This window comes from Pelodiscus sinensis, chromosome 2, assembly GCF_049634645.1.
Source record: "Pelodiscus sinensis isolate JC-2024 chromosome 2, ASM4963464v1, whole genome shotgun sequence".
NCBI classification, from domain to species: domain Eukaryota; kingdom Metazoa; phylum Chordata; order Testudines; family Trionychidae; genus Pelodiscus; species Pelodiscus sinensis.
Genome location: NC_134712.1, coordinates 77647425 through 77665424, shown reverse-complemented (window position 1 = coordinate 77665424; position 18000 = coordinate 77647425). Strand labels below are relative to the sequence as shown.

Genomic DNA, 18000 nt, shown 5'->3' with positions numbered 1-18000 from the left:
TGCTGATACTGCCTGTAAAATTCTCTTCTTGTTTATAGTGTGTGCATGTAACTCAGCTGGTGTCCTCCCTGAAATCTGTGATTTCCTTGGAAAATGTCTCTGCCGCTTTGAGGTAGATGGACCTCAGTGTGACAACTGTCGCCGCGGCTATCATTCTTTCCCTCTCTGTCAAGGTAAGATTACAGGTGATGTGTATAGCATTGACCTGGCTACTGAGAGGCCAGACTGGAATGACCATACTTTAAGAGTCTGTCTTTGTATCGGCTGAGGTAGTATTTGTTATTGTAAATAGCTAAGATTCTCCTACATCCTGGATGGTGAAAGTTCATATTTTCCCCTTCTCCTGCTCTTGACTATTTAGAACACTAACTGCAGGCAAGTCTCCACATTTAGTAAGATCTTAGTTTTATATTTCTCTATGTCACATAGACAGATTGAACCCTGTAGTGGGGAAGGAGGGTCAATTACCAGCACAAATGCTGTTTTTAAAAATAAATGGCTATGAAGACTCTTTTCATATGGATGTTTACAGCACTAGCAGTACCACTGACATTGAACAAAATAAAATATACAAAGATGTGCTATGAAGGATTTGTTTTGTTTTTTTGAAGAGGGTCTCTGCTCGCTCATTTAGGGTACGTCTACACAGCAGGGCTAAAGTCAAATTAAGCTACGCAACTTCAGCTATGTCAATTGCATAACTTAAGTTGAAATAGCTTAATTCAGCTTTTGGCGCTGTCTACACAGCAGGAAATCAAAGGAAGAACACTTTTCCTTCAACTTCCCTTACTCTTCTTGAAGCGAGGGTTACCATGAGTCCGAGTAAGAAATCCTTCAGCTCGACATTATTTCAAAATAAAGTTTTGTAGTGTAGACAGTGAATTATTCCGAAATAACGCTGCTGTGTAGATGTACCCAGAAGTCTTTTGTTAGAGGGTCATCGATATAAGCTTTCTGTTTTATAAAATTCACAAAGAAGTTGCTTTTTATTTTGTAATTAAGAATCCGTTCTCCCCTTGTCAGTCATTCCTTATGTATTTGAGAGCAAGTGAAGGACCCTGGACTAGTCACTGTCTCATTTCGGTCATAAAAACCTATCGATGTCATTGGGATTGCACAGTTGTTTCTAAACAAAGAATTTGGCCCGGGTTTCCAATTTCCATAGCCTATGTTACTGCCCTGATCTGTACTCATCTGCTCTAAGCTTACACAAAAAGATGGCCATAATGGGTCAGACCTAGATCCATTTAGCCCAATATCCTGTCTTCTGACAGTGATAAATGCCACATGCCCTAGAGAGAATGAACAGAACAGGTAATCATCAAGTGATCCCTCTCCTGTCATCCATTTCCAGCTTCTGACAAACAGGAGCTGGGGACACCTTACCTGTACATTCTGGCTAACAGCCATTGAAGGACCTATCCTCCATGAACTTATCTAGGACTTTTTTGTTATAGCCGTGGCCTTTACAACATCCTCTGTCTGAAGTGCAAAGAGTTTCACAGGTTGACTGTGCATTGTGTGAAGAAATACTTCATTTTGTTTGTTTTATACCAGCTGTCTGTTAATTTCATTTGGTGACCCTAGTTCTTATATTATGAGAAGAAGTAAATAACACTTCCTTTTTTACTTGATCTACACCAGGAATGATTTTATAGATCTCTGTCAATGTCCCCTCTTAGTTGTTTCTTTTCCCAGCTGAGAAGTTCTAGTCTTATTAACCTCTCTTCATATGGCAGCTCTTCCATACCCCTAATAATTTTTTCTGTCTGTCTTTGTACCTTTTCCAATTCCAATACATCTTTTTTGAGATGGGGTGACCACATCTACACACAGTATTCAAGATGTGGAAATACCATGGATTTATATTTATCCCTTTCTTAATAATTTCCAACATTCTGTTTGTTTTTCTGACCCCATCATTTTGTATGAATGATTGGGATTATGTTTTCCAGTGTGCATTACTTTGCACTTATCAACATGAATTTCATCTGCCATTTTGCTGCCCAGTCACTCAGTTTTGTGAAATCCCTTTATAATTCTTCACAGTCTGCTTTGGATTTAGTTATTTTAAATAGTTTTGTATCATCTGCAAATTTTGCCACCTCGCTGTTATTTGGGGGTATGTTGAATACCACTGGTCTCAGTAAAGATCCCTGGTGGACAACATTCTGAAAATTGATCATTATGCCTGCCATTTGTGTCTTATCTTTTAACCACTTACTGGCCCATGAAAGGACCTTCTCTCTCATCCCATGATTGCTTTGCTTAAGAGCCTTTGGTGAAGGATCTTGTCAAAGCATTTCTGAAAATCTAAGAACACTATATCTACTGGATCCCTTTTTCTACATGCTTGCTAACCACTTCAAAGAATTTTAGTAGATTGGTGAGGCATGATTTACCTTTACAAAAAACGTTTTCCCTAACACATCATATTCACCTATGTGTCTGATAATTCTGTTGTTTACTACAGTTTCAACCACTTTGCCCAGTACTGAAGTCAGACTTATCAGCCTGTAATTGCTGAAATCTCCTCTGGGGCCTTTAAAAAAAATTAGCTATCCTCCAGTCATCTGGTACAGAAGCTGGTTTAAATGACAGACTGCATACCACAGTTAGTAGTTCTGCAGTTTCACATTTGAGTTTGTTCAAAACTCTTTGGTGTGTGCCATCTGGTCTTGGTGACTTATTATGTTTAATTTATCAATTTGTTCCAAAATTTCCTCTAATGACATCTCAATCTGGGACAGTTCCTCAAATTTGTCACCTAAGAAGAATGGCTCACATTTGGGAATTTTCTTCACATCCTCAGCTGTGAAGACCAATGCAAAGCATTTATTTAGTTTCTCTGCAATGACCTTATCATCTTTGAATGTTTCTTTAGTATTATGATTGTCTAGTGACTCACTGGTTGTTTATGAAGCTTTCTGCTTCTGAGGTCCTTAAATATTTTGGTTTTTTTTTTTGCTACTGCTTTTTGAATCTTTGGCTAGCTGTCTTCAGATTCTTTTTTGGCCTTCCTAATTACATTTCTACACATGCTTCTTTCTGTTTTCCTCAGTAGGATTTAACTTCCTCTTTTTAAAGGATGTCTTTTTGCCTCTGACTTCTTTTACTTTGTTGCTTAGTAATGGTGATGCTTTTTTAGTTCCTTTCCTGTGTTTTTTGATTTGGGGTATTCATTTAGTTTGAACTTCTATTTTGATATCTTTAAAAAATGTCCATGTACCTTGCAGGGATTTCATTTTTGGCACTGTACCTTTTCATTTCTGTTTAACTAACTTCTTCTTCATTTTGGTATAATCCCCTTTTCTGAAATTAAATGCAGTCATGATGTTTTCTTCACCACAGGGATGTTAAATTTGATTATATTATGGTCATTATTACCAAGCAGTACATCTGTAGTCACCTCTTGGATCAGAGCCTGTGCCCCACTTGGGAATTAAGTCAAGATTTGCCTCTCCTCTTGTGGTTTCCAGGACTAAATTCTCCAAGAATCAGTTGTTTAAGGTGTCAAGAAACTTTATCTCTATAGCTTGTCCTGAGGTTACATTTACCCAGTCAATATGGGTATCATTGAAATACCACATTTTCATTGTGGTTTTTGTTTTTATAGCCTCTATAAACTCCCTGAGCATTTCATAGTCACTATCATTATTCTAGTCATCCTCATTTAATACGAGGCACTCTCAACTACACCCATCGTATTATTTAGACTTCTAGCATTTGTAGATAAGCACTTAAAATGTCACTTTTAGCTCTGTGTCATTGTGTGATGTAACTGCATTAGACTCTTTTTCATCTGCTTCTCATCAGATCCTACTTGTATTTTATCATCTCCTAGCCTCTCCTCCTTACTAGGACCTAGAGAATTTCCATTAATAGAGACATCCCTTAGGGGAGCATCTATCTGAACAACGTGGTCCACACCAATTGGCTTTTACCCAGTCCTTTGTATAAAAACAACTCTACCACCTTCTAAATACGTGCAATCTAGTTTCATTTTGGTTAAGGTGAAGCACATCCTTCCTCTATAGGCTCCCCTTTTCCCAAAAGTTCCCTCCTCCTACACAATTGCCTCATACACATACATTGAGACCCCACAGTTCTGTCTAACTGGTTCTGTATGTGGAACTGGAAGCATTTCAGAGAATGCTACCATGGAAGTTTTCTGCTTCAGTCTCTTACTTTGCAGCCTAAACTTGGCCTCCAGGACCTATCCTTCCTTATGCCATGGGTACCTACATGTACCACAATCACTGGCTGCTCCGCAGCACTACACATAGTCTGTCCAGTTGTCTCAAGAGTTGTGCAACCTTCTCACCCAGCAGGCAAGTCACCATGCGATTCTTCTGTGAGCAGAAAGAAGGGGAGAAGCATTTTGGGGCTTCCCCTGCCAATTCTTATAGTTCTCCTTTCCTTTTGAAGATTATCTCTAGCTGGGGTTCAGGAGACAGAAGGTGTGGGAACAGGAACTTCCTGGCGTTTCACTGTAAATATGTAATATAAAGTTCTTTTTCACATCCATCTTCCTGCCCAGAATGGCTGCTTAACCCAGCAATAATCCATTTGATTTTGCTGACACCTTGCTGAGCTGTTGAATAGACTTTTATCTTTGGGGGACTGGTTTGAAACTGTTTCCCCAGACTTAGAATATGTCATATAGAGCAGAATTTTATAATTTTACATACAATGTTGCTACACATATTTTACAAGTATAATAACGTTCAGCAGATTGTAAGTTTTCAAATGGTACCTCACAAGTTGTGCTTTATACAGCATTTATCTTCTAAACGGTTACAAAATGGCACAATCATTATTTTGATTTAGTAAATTCAAGAGACACTTGAATTTACTTGATGTTCTCATTGTATGCCTGTTAAAGGACTAGAGAATTCTTCATGCTCTTAAAAAAATCCAAAGTACTAGTTTGAGTCAACAAACAAAATGGATGGAATAAAATATACCACATGGCTCTTTTTTTTTTTTACAGATCTGGAGTACATTAAAATAGTTAATGAAAAACATCAAGTCAGAGTTCTTCATTGGTACACACAGTTCAGTGGTTTCAAAGTACTTAGACCATGCTATAATTTTTTTTTAGTTGGAGGTGAATCAAATAGCAATCTAGTGTAGCAAATGTAGCCCATAGTGAACTGGTTTAAACTTTTAACCCTGAAATCTGCAATGAAACATCTAAAAGGAGAACTCATGCAAAAGTAAGTCACAAAAAAGATTGTAAAAGATAATTAAACATAAAAGAGAAATTTAAAAGGGGTTGTGCAATCAAAGTAAAACGGGAGACACAGTTTCTTTAACCACTCTGTAACTGTGCGCAGTTATAAAACTGATGTAATGGGACATGGCAGGATATTTGGAAAAAAAAATTTATGTAGTGTAACATCAGCGTTCCTTGGAAAACTTGTTTGGGAGGCGGGGTAAGAAAAACAGTTTGGCTTAGTATAACATTATCAATCTGTGGGCCAATCCCATTTAAGATTAAATCACTGTTCCTCCAGCTATACACACTAGTCTGGGCCAGATTCTCCTCTCACTTACTGCCTGATCCTTTCCCATTAAAGTCAATGGGAGCTTTGCCATTGATTCATTGGAGCAGGATCAAGCCCTTACACCGATGTAAGTGTGTTTAAATGAAATGAGACTTTAACTCTCAACATTTAAATTTTGTGTATTTATTTACTATATTGCTATAGTGGCTAGGAGCCTCAATGACCAAGACCCCCTTGTACCAGATGCAATACAAACATAGAACAGAAAAGAAGGCCCTTACCCCAAAGAATTTACAATATAATGTTCAACTATAGGCATTGGTACCACTGAAGAAGACATGTTTTTGGAAGAGGTGGGATGTGTTTTGCTTTAGCAGCTCTTTCCCTCACATACTGACTGGGCAGTGAGTCCTGCTGCCTCCTTTAATCCCGTGAAAGGAACACAGCAGAGTAAGACAGCTTTGGCAGCTGAACAGAGAGGAACTGAGAGAGGGAAACCAGAAACACATAAATGGAACAGAGAAGCAACGCTTAAAATAGAGGCAGATCCAGTAAAAACACCCAGCTGAATAGCAATTATATACCGACACAGATTCACAAACTATGTGCTAGTTCTTTTGCAGTACTTCACAGCACATAAACTAGTTTTTTTGCACTGTGGTAGAAATTCATTTGAGAGTTTATTGAACTAAAATCAGTCAGCAGCTTTTAAGGTGAACACTATGTATCAAATTGTTGTGCTAATAAATTACACTTGTCATTATGGCATATCATACTGCTCTACTTCCTTACTGTTTGAGGTTATCTTTTCAAAATTTATGTACTTTCCTCAAATAATTTTCCTTCAGTTTTAAGGTGAATTTCTATCCTCGGTGTAGTTTGCCAATGATCAAACTCAGTCTTTTTTGGAACAATACATTGTAGCATTACAATAAGACACTATTATCTTGGCTGACCAGGCAATTATATTCTAAGCTGCTGTTTGCAGATGTTTATTTTTGCTGGTAAAATCATTGTTTTGGCTGAATGCTTTGTGTTTGTGTGCCAAAAGTGAGTTTTTTAGAACATTTTATTGTAAAATAACTGCAGCTTTGGATAACTGCTGTATGAATAGTTATTTATCAATTCCCCCCCTGTGTAGAATGCAACTGTGATGCTATTGGATCACTGGACAATACATGTGGGCCTAACGGTCAGTGTCGGTGTCGTACAAACTATGCTGGACTTAGATGCAACCAGTGTGCTCCAGGTTATTTCAGCTATCCCAGATGTTTGCGTGAGTAACAGCAGCTGCTTGTTTTGCTTTGCTTTCTTTTTGTTTTGTTACTCAGAGAAAATCAGTTAATTCCCCCAACAGTGTTTCCATATAAAACTACAGATAGCAAAGGTGTGAGTTATTGTAGGCAGAAATAGTAAGTAGTTCCCTCCTCTCCCTGTCTTTCTGATATATTGTTATGTAGCTGCTCTGTGGGTCAGGTGGCTGAGGCTACCAACTGTAGTTCTTAAAAGCCTCATTAACCTCTCAGGCCTTGTCTAAACTGGGATTTAAAGTATGATGTTAGCTAATGTGTTAACTAACATGCTCTAAAAGTCTAATGCTCGCTGCCTTTAGCAAGTCTACCTTGATTAAGTCAGAGCCAAAAGGGGATCCTCAGCTTTAACTCAACTAGTTTGACATGTATTAAAGTAGACATTGCCTTGTAAACTTTCAAAGGATGTTAGTGTGTAGTAGCTCTCAAGTGCTTACATCACACCTTAACTCCTTGTCTGCATGAGAACTAAAAGGGCTAGATCCTGCGTATCTTTACTCATCTTAGGAACCTTGCTCACTTGATCAGTTCTACTGATCAGACTAAAAATGGATTATATAATTGATACTACAGAAACCTAGACGGGAGAGTTATCACACAGAGTGAAATATTCTGACCCTGTCTAACATGACTGTGCCGCCCCGTGCCGCCCCGCGGCGTCTCACCTAGAACCTCTCCCCTAACACCTTGAATCAATCCTTTTAGTCTCCTCTCAGACGTCTTTGTCTTCTGTTTCCCACTCCCTAGTGAGGCGGGAGGTGAAGGGGGGCCCGGGCCCACCCACTCTCACGGGCCCCAGCCCAGGGCCCTAAGGGTTCGGGCTCAATTGGGCCCGACCCGGCTGACGGGGGGTGAACCCTTAACGCGTCAGCCCACCAGTCAATTCCCGACTCTGCCCTGGGCTGCTTCCTCCCCTTCCCGCATCGGCACTACTTGGCACCCGGCCGTACCGATCGAGTCGCTCACCGTAGATGCCCGGCGTCTCCTCGGGGGGAGGGGGAGGTCAGGGTACCGGTCTGCCGCGTACTCCTCCGGCTGTTGCCCTTCGTCAGGGGCGATCACCTCTGCTCTCCCCTCCGCGCTCCTCGGCCGGGCCATTTTAAAACTGGCGCCGAGGCCGTGACCCCAGCCTCTCCCAGCGGCCTCACCTCCCGCGTCCGGACGGCCTCACGTTACCGCGGCGCCGTATCCCACAGCCCTGCGGCGTCTGGCTGACGTCACCCACCGCGCCGAGGACCAGAGTGTCCTGCGCGGCTGCCGAGCAGGCTGGGCAGAGCCGGCTGGCGCCTGACACCCCGCCGTACAGTGCCGTGCAGGGGGGTGCCTCCGCTCGTTGCGGGTCTGTCCTGTCACAATGATATTGAAATAATGTGTTTGAGTAGTTTAAACATGGTTGTTATGTGCTCGATTATAGGTGTGGTTGTCATGTGTCTGGTGTCACTGACCATCTTGAACGGGTGTTTTTCTTTCCTAAGAATCAGGGTCATTAAAAATTTATTTCAGTTTGACAGCACCAGAGGAGCTATATGTTGCACAGTACGATTATAACTGGCTCTCAGGAAAACATCCAACAGCTGTTAGGGAACCAGCTGCTACTCAACAAGAACTATTGTTATTAATAGGTCCAACTTTAGACCCTGATCCTGTGAAGCCACATGCTTAACCTCATCCATAATGGGTGGCCTTACTCACTTCGGTGAGACTACTCAAAATGTGTAAGTTAAGCATGTATGTAAGTCATTGCAATATTGGGGTCAGTAGTGTGGACAGGAATGTGAAGGTGACCACAAACCTGAATGTTCTCCGGGTCAAAGGCAAGACTCAGTTTTTAGCCCTTCCCAATCTGATGTTAGAACATATTGTGTGCTGTCTCCTGGCCTAGGAAAGGTCTTTGCCTTAAACTTTCTGTAACCTTAAACAGGACCAGCAAAGAAAACCCAGACCCCCTCCTCCCAGTCTGCCCTCAGATTGAAACAAAGAACAGAAGAATGATTGTAGAGAATTCCTGATAATCCTACCTGCTTATGTTAAGAAGGGAAAGATCAAGTCATCATGTAACACTTGTGTGAAATAAGGCACTCAGATTTTATACTGAGGGGTGCATAATTAATAAGCTCCTAAGTAGAGAGTGTTTTTAATAGTCTTATTGCAAAGAAGATCAGGAATGTTGCAGACACGTAATATTAAGTTTTAAAATTTCACAGTCCTGAAATAGGTTATTTCTTACTAGATGTAGCTTGAATCTTACTAAATAATGATTTTTGTTCAGCTTGTCAGTGTTCTCCTCATGGTTCCTACCAGACCACATGTGAGTCATCAACAGGGCAATGTGAGTGTCGAAGAGGAATTACAGGGAAGCAGTGTGACACATGCCTTTCAGAAGCCTACAGTTTCCCCTATTGCCAAGGTAAGGTTTATGATGGAAAATACTGTATCTTGATGCAAAATGCATACATTTGTGCCACTGTATTTCCCAGTGCACTCCACTGTATAGATAACGTGTTAGGGGATCAACTCCCTCAGTCTTTGTAACCCCTTCTCACCCTCGTGCCTTTAGTCCCATTACTAGGGGTTGGTTCCCCAGTCCTTGCAACCCTGTTCCCCCGCAAGTGTGTTTTAGTCCAGTCTCAGCACTCCTCCTTGGTATTGGAGTCCCCATAACTGCCGAGAGGGAAGGAGGACCTGGACCCTTCCTCTCTCCAGGTCCCAGCCCAGGACCCTAAGAACAGGCGTGAATGACGTCCTGTTCGGCCGGGGGGAGCCACAACTCACGGGCCCACGGGCTGTCCTTGGCACTGTCCTGGGCTCCTTCCTTCCTTCTGGCTGGGCTCCGTCTGGTCACTTCAGTCACCCCTTGTCAGCCTCTCCGGTCTCGGCCGCTTGGGGTCTCATCACTCTTCAGGACCCCTGTTCGCCTGCCTCTCTGGAGTTTCCTGCCGCCACGCTCTCTCCTCCTCCCAAGGGTGGGCGCCCTCCTTTTCAAAGCCAGCGCCCTCTTCCCGGGATGCTGGTGAATGCGCTCCTCGGCCCTCTGGTCCGTCTGCCGGTGGAATTCCTTCCTCCTATGCAAGCGGCTGCGACCTAACAGGCTCTGCAGCACTGCTTACGTGCCACGGCGCCGGGGCCGGGTGCGGGGCTTATCCCTTCAGCCCCTGTCACCCCATCACATAATGCGATAGAAATCCCATTGAAACATGTACAAGACAAATGAGGGAGATAGAGTGGATGATCTAAAAGATCTTGTTTTGTCACTCACTTTCATGCTTCATAAACTGCTTTGAAGAAATGTGGCACTCTTTAGTTGATGGCATTGTAGATTTAGGAAAAATACTCTTGATTATTCAGTGTTTTCTCTCTGTCTCTTCGCATCCCTGCCATACTTTGCAAATAATCTTGATATGATTACATATAAAACTAAAAGGTCTATGCATTGATGTTAATTATCCATTTATGCTGTCATTATTAAAGACTTCCACTCATTTTAAAGTATCTGGATCATCATTGGGCAACCTTGGTATAAAAAAGTTAAAAATTTGCAACTATTCCATTGTTTCATTAAAAAAATGATCATATGTTTATTTTTTTAATTATATAAAGGAGCCAACAATGACTGTGACCCTGCAGGTACTCTTAGTTCCCATTCTGTAAGTATTATATTTTTGGCATTTACAATAAATGTTAAGAATTGATTTTCTATGTCTGTAATTATTAAATACTTTGACTTGGAGTTTCTAAAAATTATAAATGACAATTTCCTACCTCAAGGAGTGTTGCAATGAACATGGGTGAATTATATACTACTCCTAGTCCTGATAAAGAACTGGTCACAGAACTAAAAATTAATGGTAGCTTTGGTACAAGTGATCATGACTTGCATAAAGTAGAGCAGCAACAAAACCTGATAGAGCTTAGTATAATTGGCAAAAAAGCTAATTTTTTTTGTATGTCACTCTATAATCAAGCTGACATAATATGCTGTAGGAACATAGCCAAGGATTAAAACAGAAGGAAGCAGCAAAAGTACTGCATCCATAAAATAACAAAACCCAGAAACTCGTTAATAAACTTTTCTTAACTGCACATAATTAACACACCAGGAACACACCCATTCAGTGATGATTCCCCATTTATAATTACTATTGATAATCCTGCCATTTAGATCCAGTAAAGTACAATTACCATTGTTTAGGACATTTTTTGTTCTTATTATACTTTAAAAAACCTCCTTATTATCCTTAACTCCGGTGGACACAGATTTCTCATTGTATACCTTTGCTTCCCTTTTCAATTTTCTACCACTTCTAGCTTTTGTCCATTTCTGTTTAATCTCTTCATCAATATTTGGATTATGGCATTGTGAGTACACATACCATTTGCAGATGATACCAAGTTGGAAGGCATCGTAAGTGCTTTGGAGAATATGATTATAATTCAAAGTGATCTGGACAAATGGTTTGAAGTAAGCAGGATGAAATTCAGTAAGGACAGATGTAAAGTTCTCCACCAAAAAAGGAACATTCAGTTACACGCATACAAAATGGGAAATGACTGCCTAAGAAAGAGTGCTGTGGATCTCAGGATCATAGTTGACTAAAAGCTAAATATGTGTCAACAGTGTGACACTGTTCCAAAAAAACTCCATATATTAATCTGGGATGTATTACCTGGGGTGTTGTATGCAAGATAAGAGAAACAATTCTTCTGCTCTACTCCTTGCTGATTATGCCTTAACAGAAGTATTGAGTCCCATTCTGGAACACATCAAAAAAGATGTGGACAAAAAAAGTCCAGATAAGATCAGCAAAAATGATTACAGTCTAGAAAACATGACACATGAGGGAAGACTGAAAAAACTGGGTTTATTTTATCTGGACAAGAGAAGACTGAGAGGATATGATAACAGTTTTCAAGTACATAAAAAGTTATGACAGGAAAGAGAAAAAATATTTTCCTTAACCACTGAGGATAGGACCGGAAACAATAGCCTTAAATTGTAGCAAGGGCATTTTAGGTTGGACGTCAGGAAAAACTTATTTTCAGTGATTAACCCCTGGAATAAATTGCCCAGGGAGGTTGTGGAACAGTGACATGGCCAGCAGGGCTGGATTATCTCTTCTGGGCCCCAGAGCTATTAGATTTTGTGGGGCCTCCAAGGCTACGGGGTGGGGTCAAAATGAGGAGATTCAGTGTGCTTGAGGGTACTGTGGGTTGAGGCAGGAGGATAGATGTGGAAGATGTGGAGTGAGGGCTCCAACTGGGAGTGTGGGCTCTAGGGTAGGGCTGGGGATGAGGCATCAGGGGTGCAGGATGGGCTTCAGGCTGGGGCCAAGAGGTTTGGAGTGTTAGAAGGGGCTCAGGGCAGGAGGTGGGAGTGTGGGATTTGGGAGGGAGTTAGAATGCAAGAGGGGGCTCACAACTTGGAGGCTGTGTCTAGACTGGCAAGTTTTTCCGCAAAATCATCTGCTTTTGCGGAAAAACTTGCCAGCTGTCTACACTGGCCGCTTGAATTTCCGGATAAGTACTGACGATCTCATGTAAGATCGTCAGTGCTTTTGCGGAAATACTATGCTGCTCCCGTTCGGGCAAAAGCCTTTTTCCGAAAGACTTTTGCACAAAAGGACCAGTGTAAACAGCACAGTACTGTTTTCCGCAAAAAAGCCCTGATCGCGAAAATGGCGATCGGGGATTTTTTGCGGAAAAGCATCCTGCCAATCTAGACGTGCTTTTCCGAAAATGCTTTTAACGGAAAACTTTTCCGTTAAAAGCATTTTCGGAAAATCATGCCAGTGTAGATGTAGCCAGGGTGTGTGGAGACTGGACTGAAGTTAAGGTATGAAGGGGGCTCAAGGCAGGTGGTTGGGAGACATGAGGGGTCTGGGAGAGAACTAGGTTATGGGAGGGAGCTCAGCGCATGGGTCAGGGTTGCGAAGCACTTACTGGGGGCAGCTCCCCTTTGGGGCAGGGGCAGCTTCCTTGCCTGCAGGGACCACCACCTGCAGCTCCCATTGACCACAATTCCCAGACTATTTCTTCAGTTTTGCTTGAATTATAATCCTATCCTCCAGAGCATGGGCAACCCCTCCCAACTTGATAATATCTGCATATGCTCTCTGCCATTGTCTAAATCATTGGTGAAGATATTGAACAGAGCTGGTCCCAAAACTGATCCCTGCAGAACCCCACTTGTTATGCTCTTCCAGCTTGACTGTGAACCATTAATAACTACTTTCTGAAAATGGCTATCCAGCCAGTTATGCACCCACCTTGTAGTAACTCTATCTAGGTTGTATTCCCCTAGTTTATTGACAAGAAAGTCAAATGCTAGCCTAGGAATACCACGTCTACCACTTCTCCCTTATCCACAAAGATTGCTATCCTATCAAAGAAAGCTGTTAGGTTGGTTTGACAAGATTTGTTCTTGACAAATCTATGCTGACTGTTACTTATCACCTTATTATCTTGCAGATGTTTGCAGATGGATTCCTTAATTATTTACTCGATTATCTTTCTTAGCGCAGAAATTAAGATGACTGATCTGTAGTTTCCTGGGTTGTCCTTAATTTTGCTTTTTATAGCTGAACACTATATTTTCCCTTTTCCAATCTTCTGGAATCTCTCCCATCTTCCATGACTTTTAGAATTGATTGTTTACAAATCTTTCCTTTGGAAAAGGACCCATGTCCTTTCAGAATGGTTGTACAGATTTCTGCGGACAAAAGCCTGGCAGTGGTAGTTGTTACCATCAGACGTCCACTTGGATAATTTGTTGGACTTGCACAGTTCCAAGGGGAAAGACTGTGCCAAGTTGTACTACCATAGCTATATTTTATTATTAAACCGAGCATTCCCCCTCTGTGTATTTAATGTTGCATTCAGTACTTTGTAAGGTTTTGATGTTTTCATAAATGCTTGTTTTAACTCCCCCCTCTCTTTCCTTAAATCACTCATCTTCCAAAGGCTATTTCTCTTAGTGGCTCTGAGCTTGTTTTTATCCTTTCTTTCTGCATTTGTTCTTAAGATACAATTATTGTTCTCTCCATAGTCAGCCATGGGTGTTATTCTTTAAAGTTTTACTGACATTTAGCAGACTTTTGCTGTGCTTTGCCATACATTCTTTTATATAAGTATCCAAAGTATCTCCCTCTGTTCCCCTTACTGAATTCCTCTTTAGGCAACATTTCTGTACTTTAATTTAATTATTTTTGTTTTTTTCCTTTGTATTTCTTATTTAATATTATTTGCTGGAGTTTCTTTTCTATCCAATTCCAGTCTCACCCTGTCACTTCCCTTGGAATCCATAAGAACCTCCTTTAGATAACCAACTCCTGCTGTGCCCTGGGAAGCACACTTAAATTTGATCCCTTCTAGTGCCTTTGCTAAGGTGTTTGGTTGTGATCCTTGACAGCTAAGTGACACGTATAATACACTATATATTACCTGCTCCAGACAAATGGAATCTGGATTGCAAGGCTACGTCTACACTACAGGGTCTTTGCACAAAAACCTGAGGAACGTCCACACCTCAAACTCGTTTTTGCGCAAGAAAATTTATAGTGAATCGATGGAACAGAGGGGCTTTTGCGGTATAGGTATTCCTCTTTCTATGAGGAATAACTCCTTTATGTGCAAGAGCTTTTGCGCAGTGTATGGACAGGAAACAGGGTTTTTTTGTGCAAAAACAAACAGCCTATCGGAAGAAGCACAGGTGCCCTGGTGGCCATTCTGTTAATGACAATCAGAGCTTTCTTGCGAGAGAGCGTCCATGTAGTCTGGATGCTCTCTTGCGCAAAAGCACATTGCTTTTCTGATGCGCTTTTGCAATGTGGATGTGCTCGTGCGCAAGAAATTTTTGCGGAACATCTCTTCTGCAAAAAGCTTCTTGTGCAAGAAGCCTGCAGTCTAGACATAGCCCAAGACAAGAAACCACGGTGTTGGGATATTCTTTGAGACCTCTTTTCATTTGGCTTCCCAAGGACTCAGTTCAATTCTAGGTTTTGTCACAGATATTTTTATGTGGCACAGAACAAAACTCAGGATGTTAAGTATCATGTAATTCACTAATCAAATAGTCGATGCATTTTTGCATTGATTATTTGATTAGTCGATAGGGTGGCGCTGCCCCTTTGAAACGACACTGCAGCATTTTAAAAGGGCAGTGCTGCACAAAGCCTGCAGACTCTCCAGCTGACAGATAGAGGCGGGGGCGGAAGGGTGGAAGGGGGGGAGAGGAGGAGACTAGTTGACTATCCTGTCGACTATCCAATAAGCATTTGCTTATCAGATAGTTGACTAGTCCTTAACATCCCTAAACAAAACTACTCTGAGTTGCTCAGACTCAAGCACAGCTTAGCTATGTGTCACTGAGCTGTTTAGGGTATAAGGCATATCACACATTTAAAGTTACACAGAAATCTTCCTTTATATACATTTATACATTATATTGCATTTACTGTACATCACTCATTAAGATACGCAACTCCAGCTACAGAAATAACATAGCTGAAGTCGACATACCTTAAGCCGAGCTTGGTGCCATCTTCAGAGTGGGAGGTCGACGGGATCATTTCTCTTTCTCTTCACAAATGGAGGAGTACTGGGCTGATCAAAAGCACCTGCAGTGTTCAGTTAGAGGGTCCTTACTAGACGCGCTAAATTGAATACCAGAAGATCGATCTTCAGCACAGCAAGCGGAGACGTGGCCATAGCATAGACATTCTATTTCTAGCTTGCTGAAATGTTTACATACCTAATCCTGTTTCCCAAGAAATAAGGCCACATCCATTTCTGATGTCTCATGTCAAGCGAGGCCTATAGTGTTATGGGATTTCATTTGGTAGCTAATGTGGGTGCACTTTCCTGGGCCCAGTAAATTTTCACAGTTTGAAGTATACCAAGAAGAAGATGGATGGTTTGCCCAGAAATTTGTTCTGAAATTTGTCTTGGCATCTATTGTTTAAATATGAATATAGTAAAAGTTCTGTATCCTGTCTTATGGCTATAAGTTAGCATGCTTCCTTTGAGTGTTAAGTAAAGTATCCTTTTTGGAAATAAAAGTGATGTAAGCTAGTGCTTTTCCCCCTCCCGCACTGCACATTATTCACATGCCTTAGAATTTCCTGGTAGGAAAAAAATGCCTCATTGTGTATAGACATTCTTTTCATTTTTTAAAAACAATCTGGATACTGGAATGCCTAATGTTTGATTCTTTTCTGCCATTAGGACTATTGTCAGTGTCTGCAGCATGTTGAAGGTCCTACGTGTAGCAGATGCAAACCACTTTATTGGAATCTTGCCAGAGAAAACCCCAATGGATGTACAGGTAAAATTTCACACATGCATTTCTTCAGTATATCAAAGATGGTTAAATTCTTTTTATTCATCTTCATTAGCTAATTAGTGAAAAAAGCCTTCTATGTTGGTTACTGTAACCACTGCTTGATAACAGCAGATTTTTCATACTATTGACGTTTGGTACCAAATTACCCATCATGCTTACACTTGTGTTGAAAGTCAGACCCTATCCTGGCCCCAACATTTGATGGTTTTGGACCAAATTCTTCTCTGAGTTGCACTTGTATGAATCAGGTGTAACCCCATTGTGACTTCAGTGGAAACTTTAACACCTAGCGTGGTCAAATACCAGCCTGTGGGCTGGATCCTGACCCCCCACTGCTATATTTTCCCTTGCCTCTATGGGTACTGGTGATTGCAGCTCCCATTGGCAATGAGTTGCCGATCCTGGCCAATGGGAGCTTCAGAAAATGGTGTCCCAGTACGTGCAGCTTTCTGCCACTCCCATTGGCCAGGAATGGCGATCCATGGCCAATGAGAGCTGTGTTTGCAGCTATCTGCAGAGCTGCAGATAAATATATTAATGGCCTATAAGGAACTGCTGCTGTTTTATTGCCCACCCCTGCTTTACACCATTATAATTCAGAACAGAATTTGCCCAATAATTTGAAGAAAATTTCCTTTTTCCTCTAATAATTTAGTCTCCTAAGTTATCATGAGTGAGAAAGCACTCTTACTGGCTTCACAGTTTGCACAGCCTACTTTATTTATGTCTGGGTAAGATCAAAGTGTGGTTTGTACCTCATCAGAGACCAGTTACAATCACCTTTCTAGAAGTTGCAATGTTAGTAGTGGGACTTCCATGGCTTCACAGTGCAACTATGTCAGCAAAAATGGTTCCTGTGATGATATTTGTCTCATTCATATTTCATTAAGCATGCTGTAAGTGTCCCAAGGGTAGCACTGGAAAATAAAGAATAATCAATCATGTTGGCAGGAGGAGTTTTTTTTCTCTTTCCATATAAGCACTTTTAACAATCAGAGAAAATATCAATCTTCATTGTGGGTAGAAAGAAAGGCAAACAATTCCTCACTCTCAATTCAGGCCTGTCTTTATAAAACACAGATTAGAATATTTCAGATTAATGTGTGGATGGCAATTGCCCATTTTATGCATGGGAGTGAAGGACACAAGAAGCCCTCCTCCTTTCTCCCTTTCCTTTCCCTCTCCTCTCATCCCATTATTCCCCTGCTATTCAGGGACTGGCCAAAGTTGTATTTCTTATACTCACCTGAGTGAAGGACTTGCTCTGTGCTAGCCTAGTCTGGAGTGCAAGCCATCAACACAGTGGCAGTTGGGAGGCAATGCCCTGGCTTGTCCTTACTCTCTAAGCCTTCACACTTTCCATAGAGCTGTGTATTGTGCACCCTTGTGAAGTGTGAGTTCCTCTTGCATATTTAGAACTCAGGAAGGCACTATGGTTTTCAGAAGAAAATTCACATCAGTGCTCAGTGAATCGCTATTTCAGATTCTGTGGCTTCTGCTCCAAAAGTTTCCTAGAAAGACAAAATTCAGGCCAATGTGTCTGTTTCCACAGAGTGCCGGTGTGATGTGATGGGGACACTAAGTGGAGTCGGAGAGTGTCAACAGGTAAAGAGAAATTAAGCTTGCATAAAAAGGAATTATTCTAATGTTTAGTAGAGCAGAATTGCTAGAACTATCTGTTATCCTTGTATGGACAAATAACTGGTGGCATTCCAGCTATATGCCCCATAAAACTTCCCCTGAAATATTTTTTTTGGCTCTTGAGCACATTCCCTTTAGTCTGTCTGTTCAAGGTGACAGGTGACAAAAGTATTATCCTGAAAATATCTTATTTGTTAGGTGA

General features: G+C 41.3%; 1 protein-coding gene across 4 annotated transcripts in view; it reads left to right on the top strand.

Moving 5' to 3' along the window:
• The window catches only part of LAMA3 (laminin subunit alpha 3), a 195106-nt gene that overhangs the window by 59253 nt on the left and 117853 nt on the right, over positions 1–18000 (top strand). For all 4 annotated transcript variants that reach the window (XM_025181720.2, XM_075920832.1, XM_014570532.3 and 1 more), the window contains 6 exons: positions 39–173; positions 6652–6786; positions 9090–9227; positions 10418–10464; positions 16040–16139; positions 17710–17762. In XM_025181720.2, coding sequence (XP_025037505.2) covers positions 39–173; positions 6652–6786; positions 9090–9227; positions 10418–10464; positions 16040–16139; positions 17710–17762 — 608 coding nt within the window. The remainder of the gene's footprint in view (positions 1–38; positions 174–6651; positions 6787–9089; positions 9228–10417; positions 10465–16039; positions 16140–17709; positions 17763–18000) is intronic.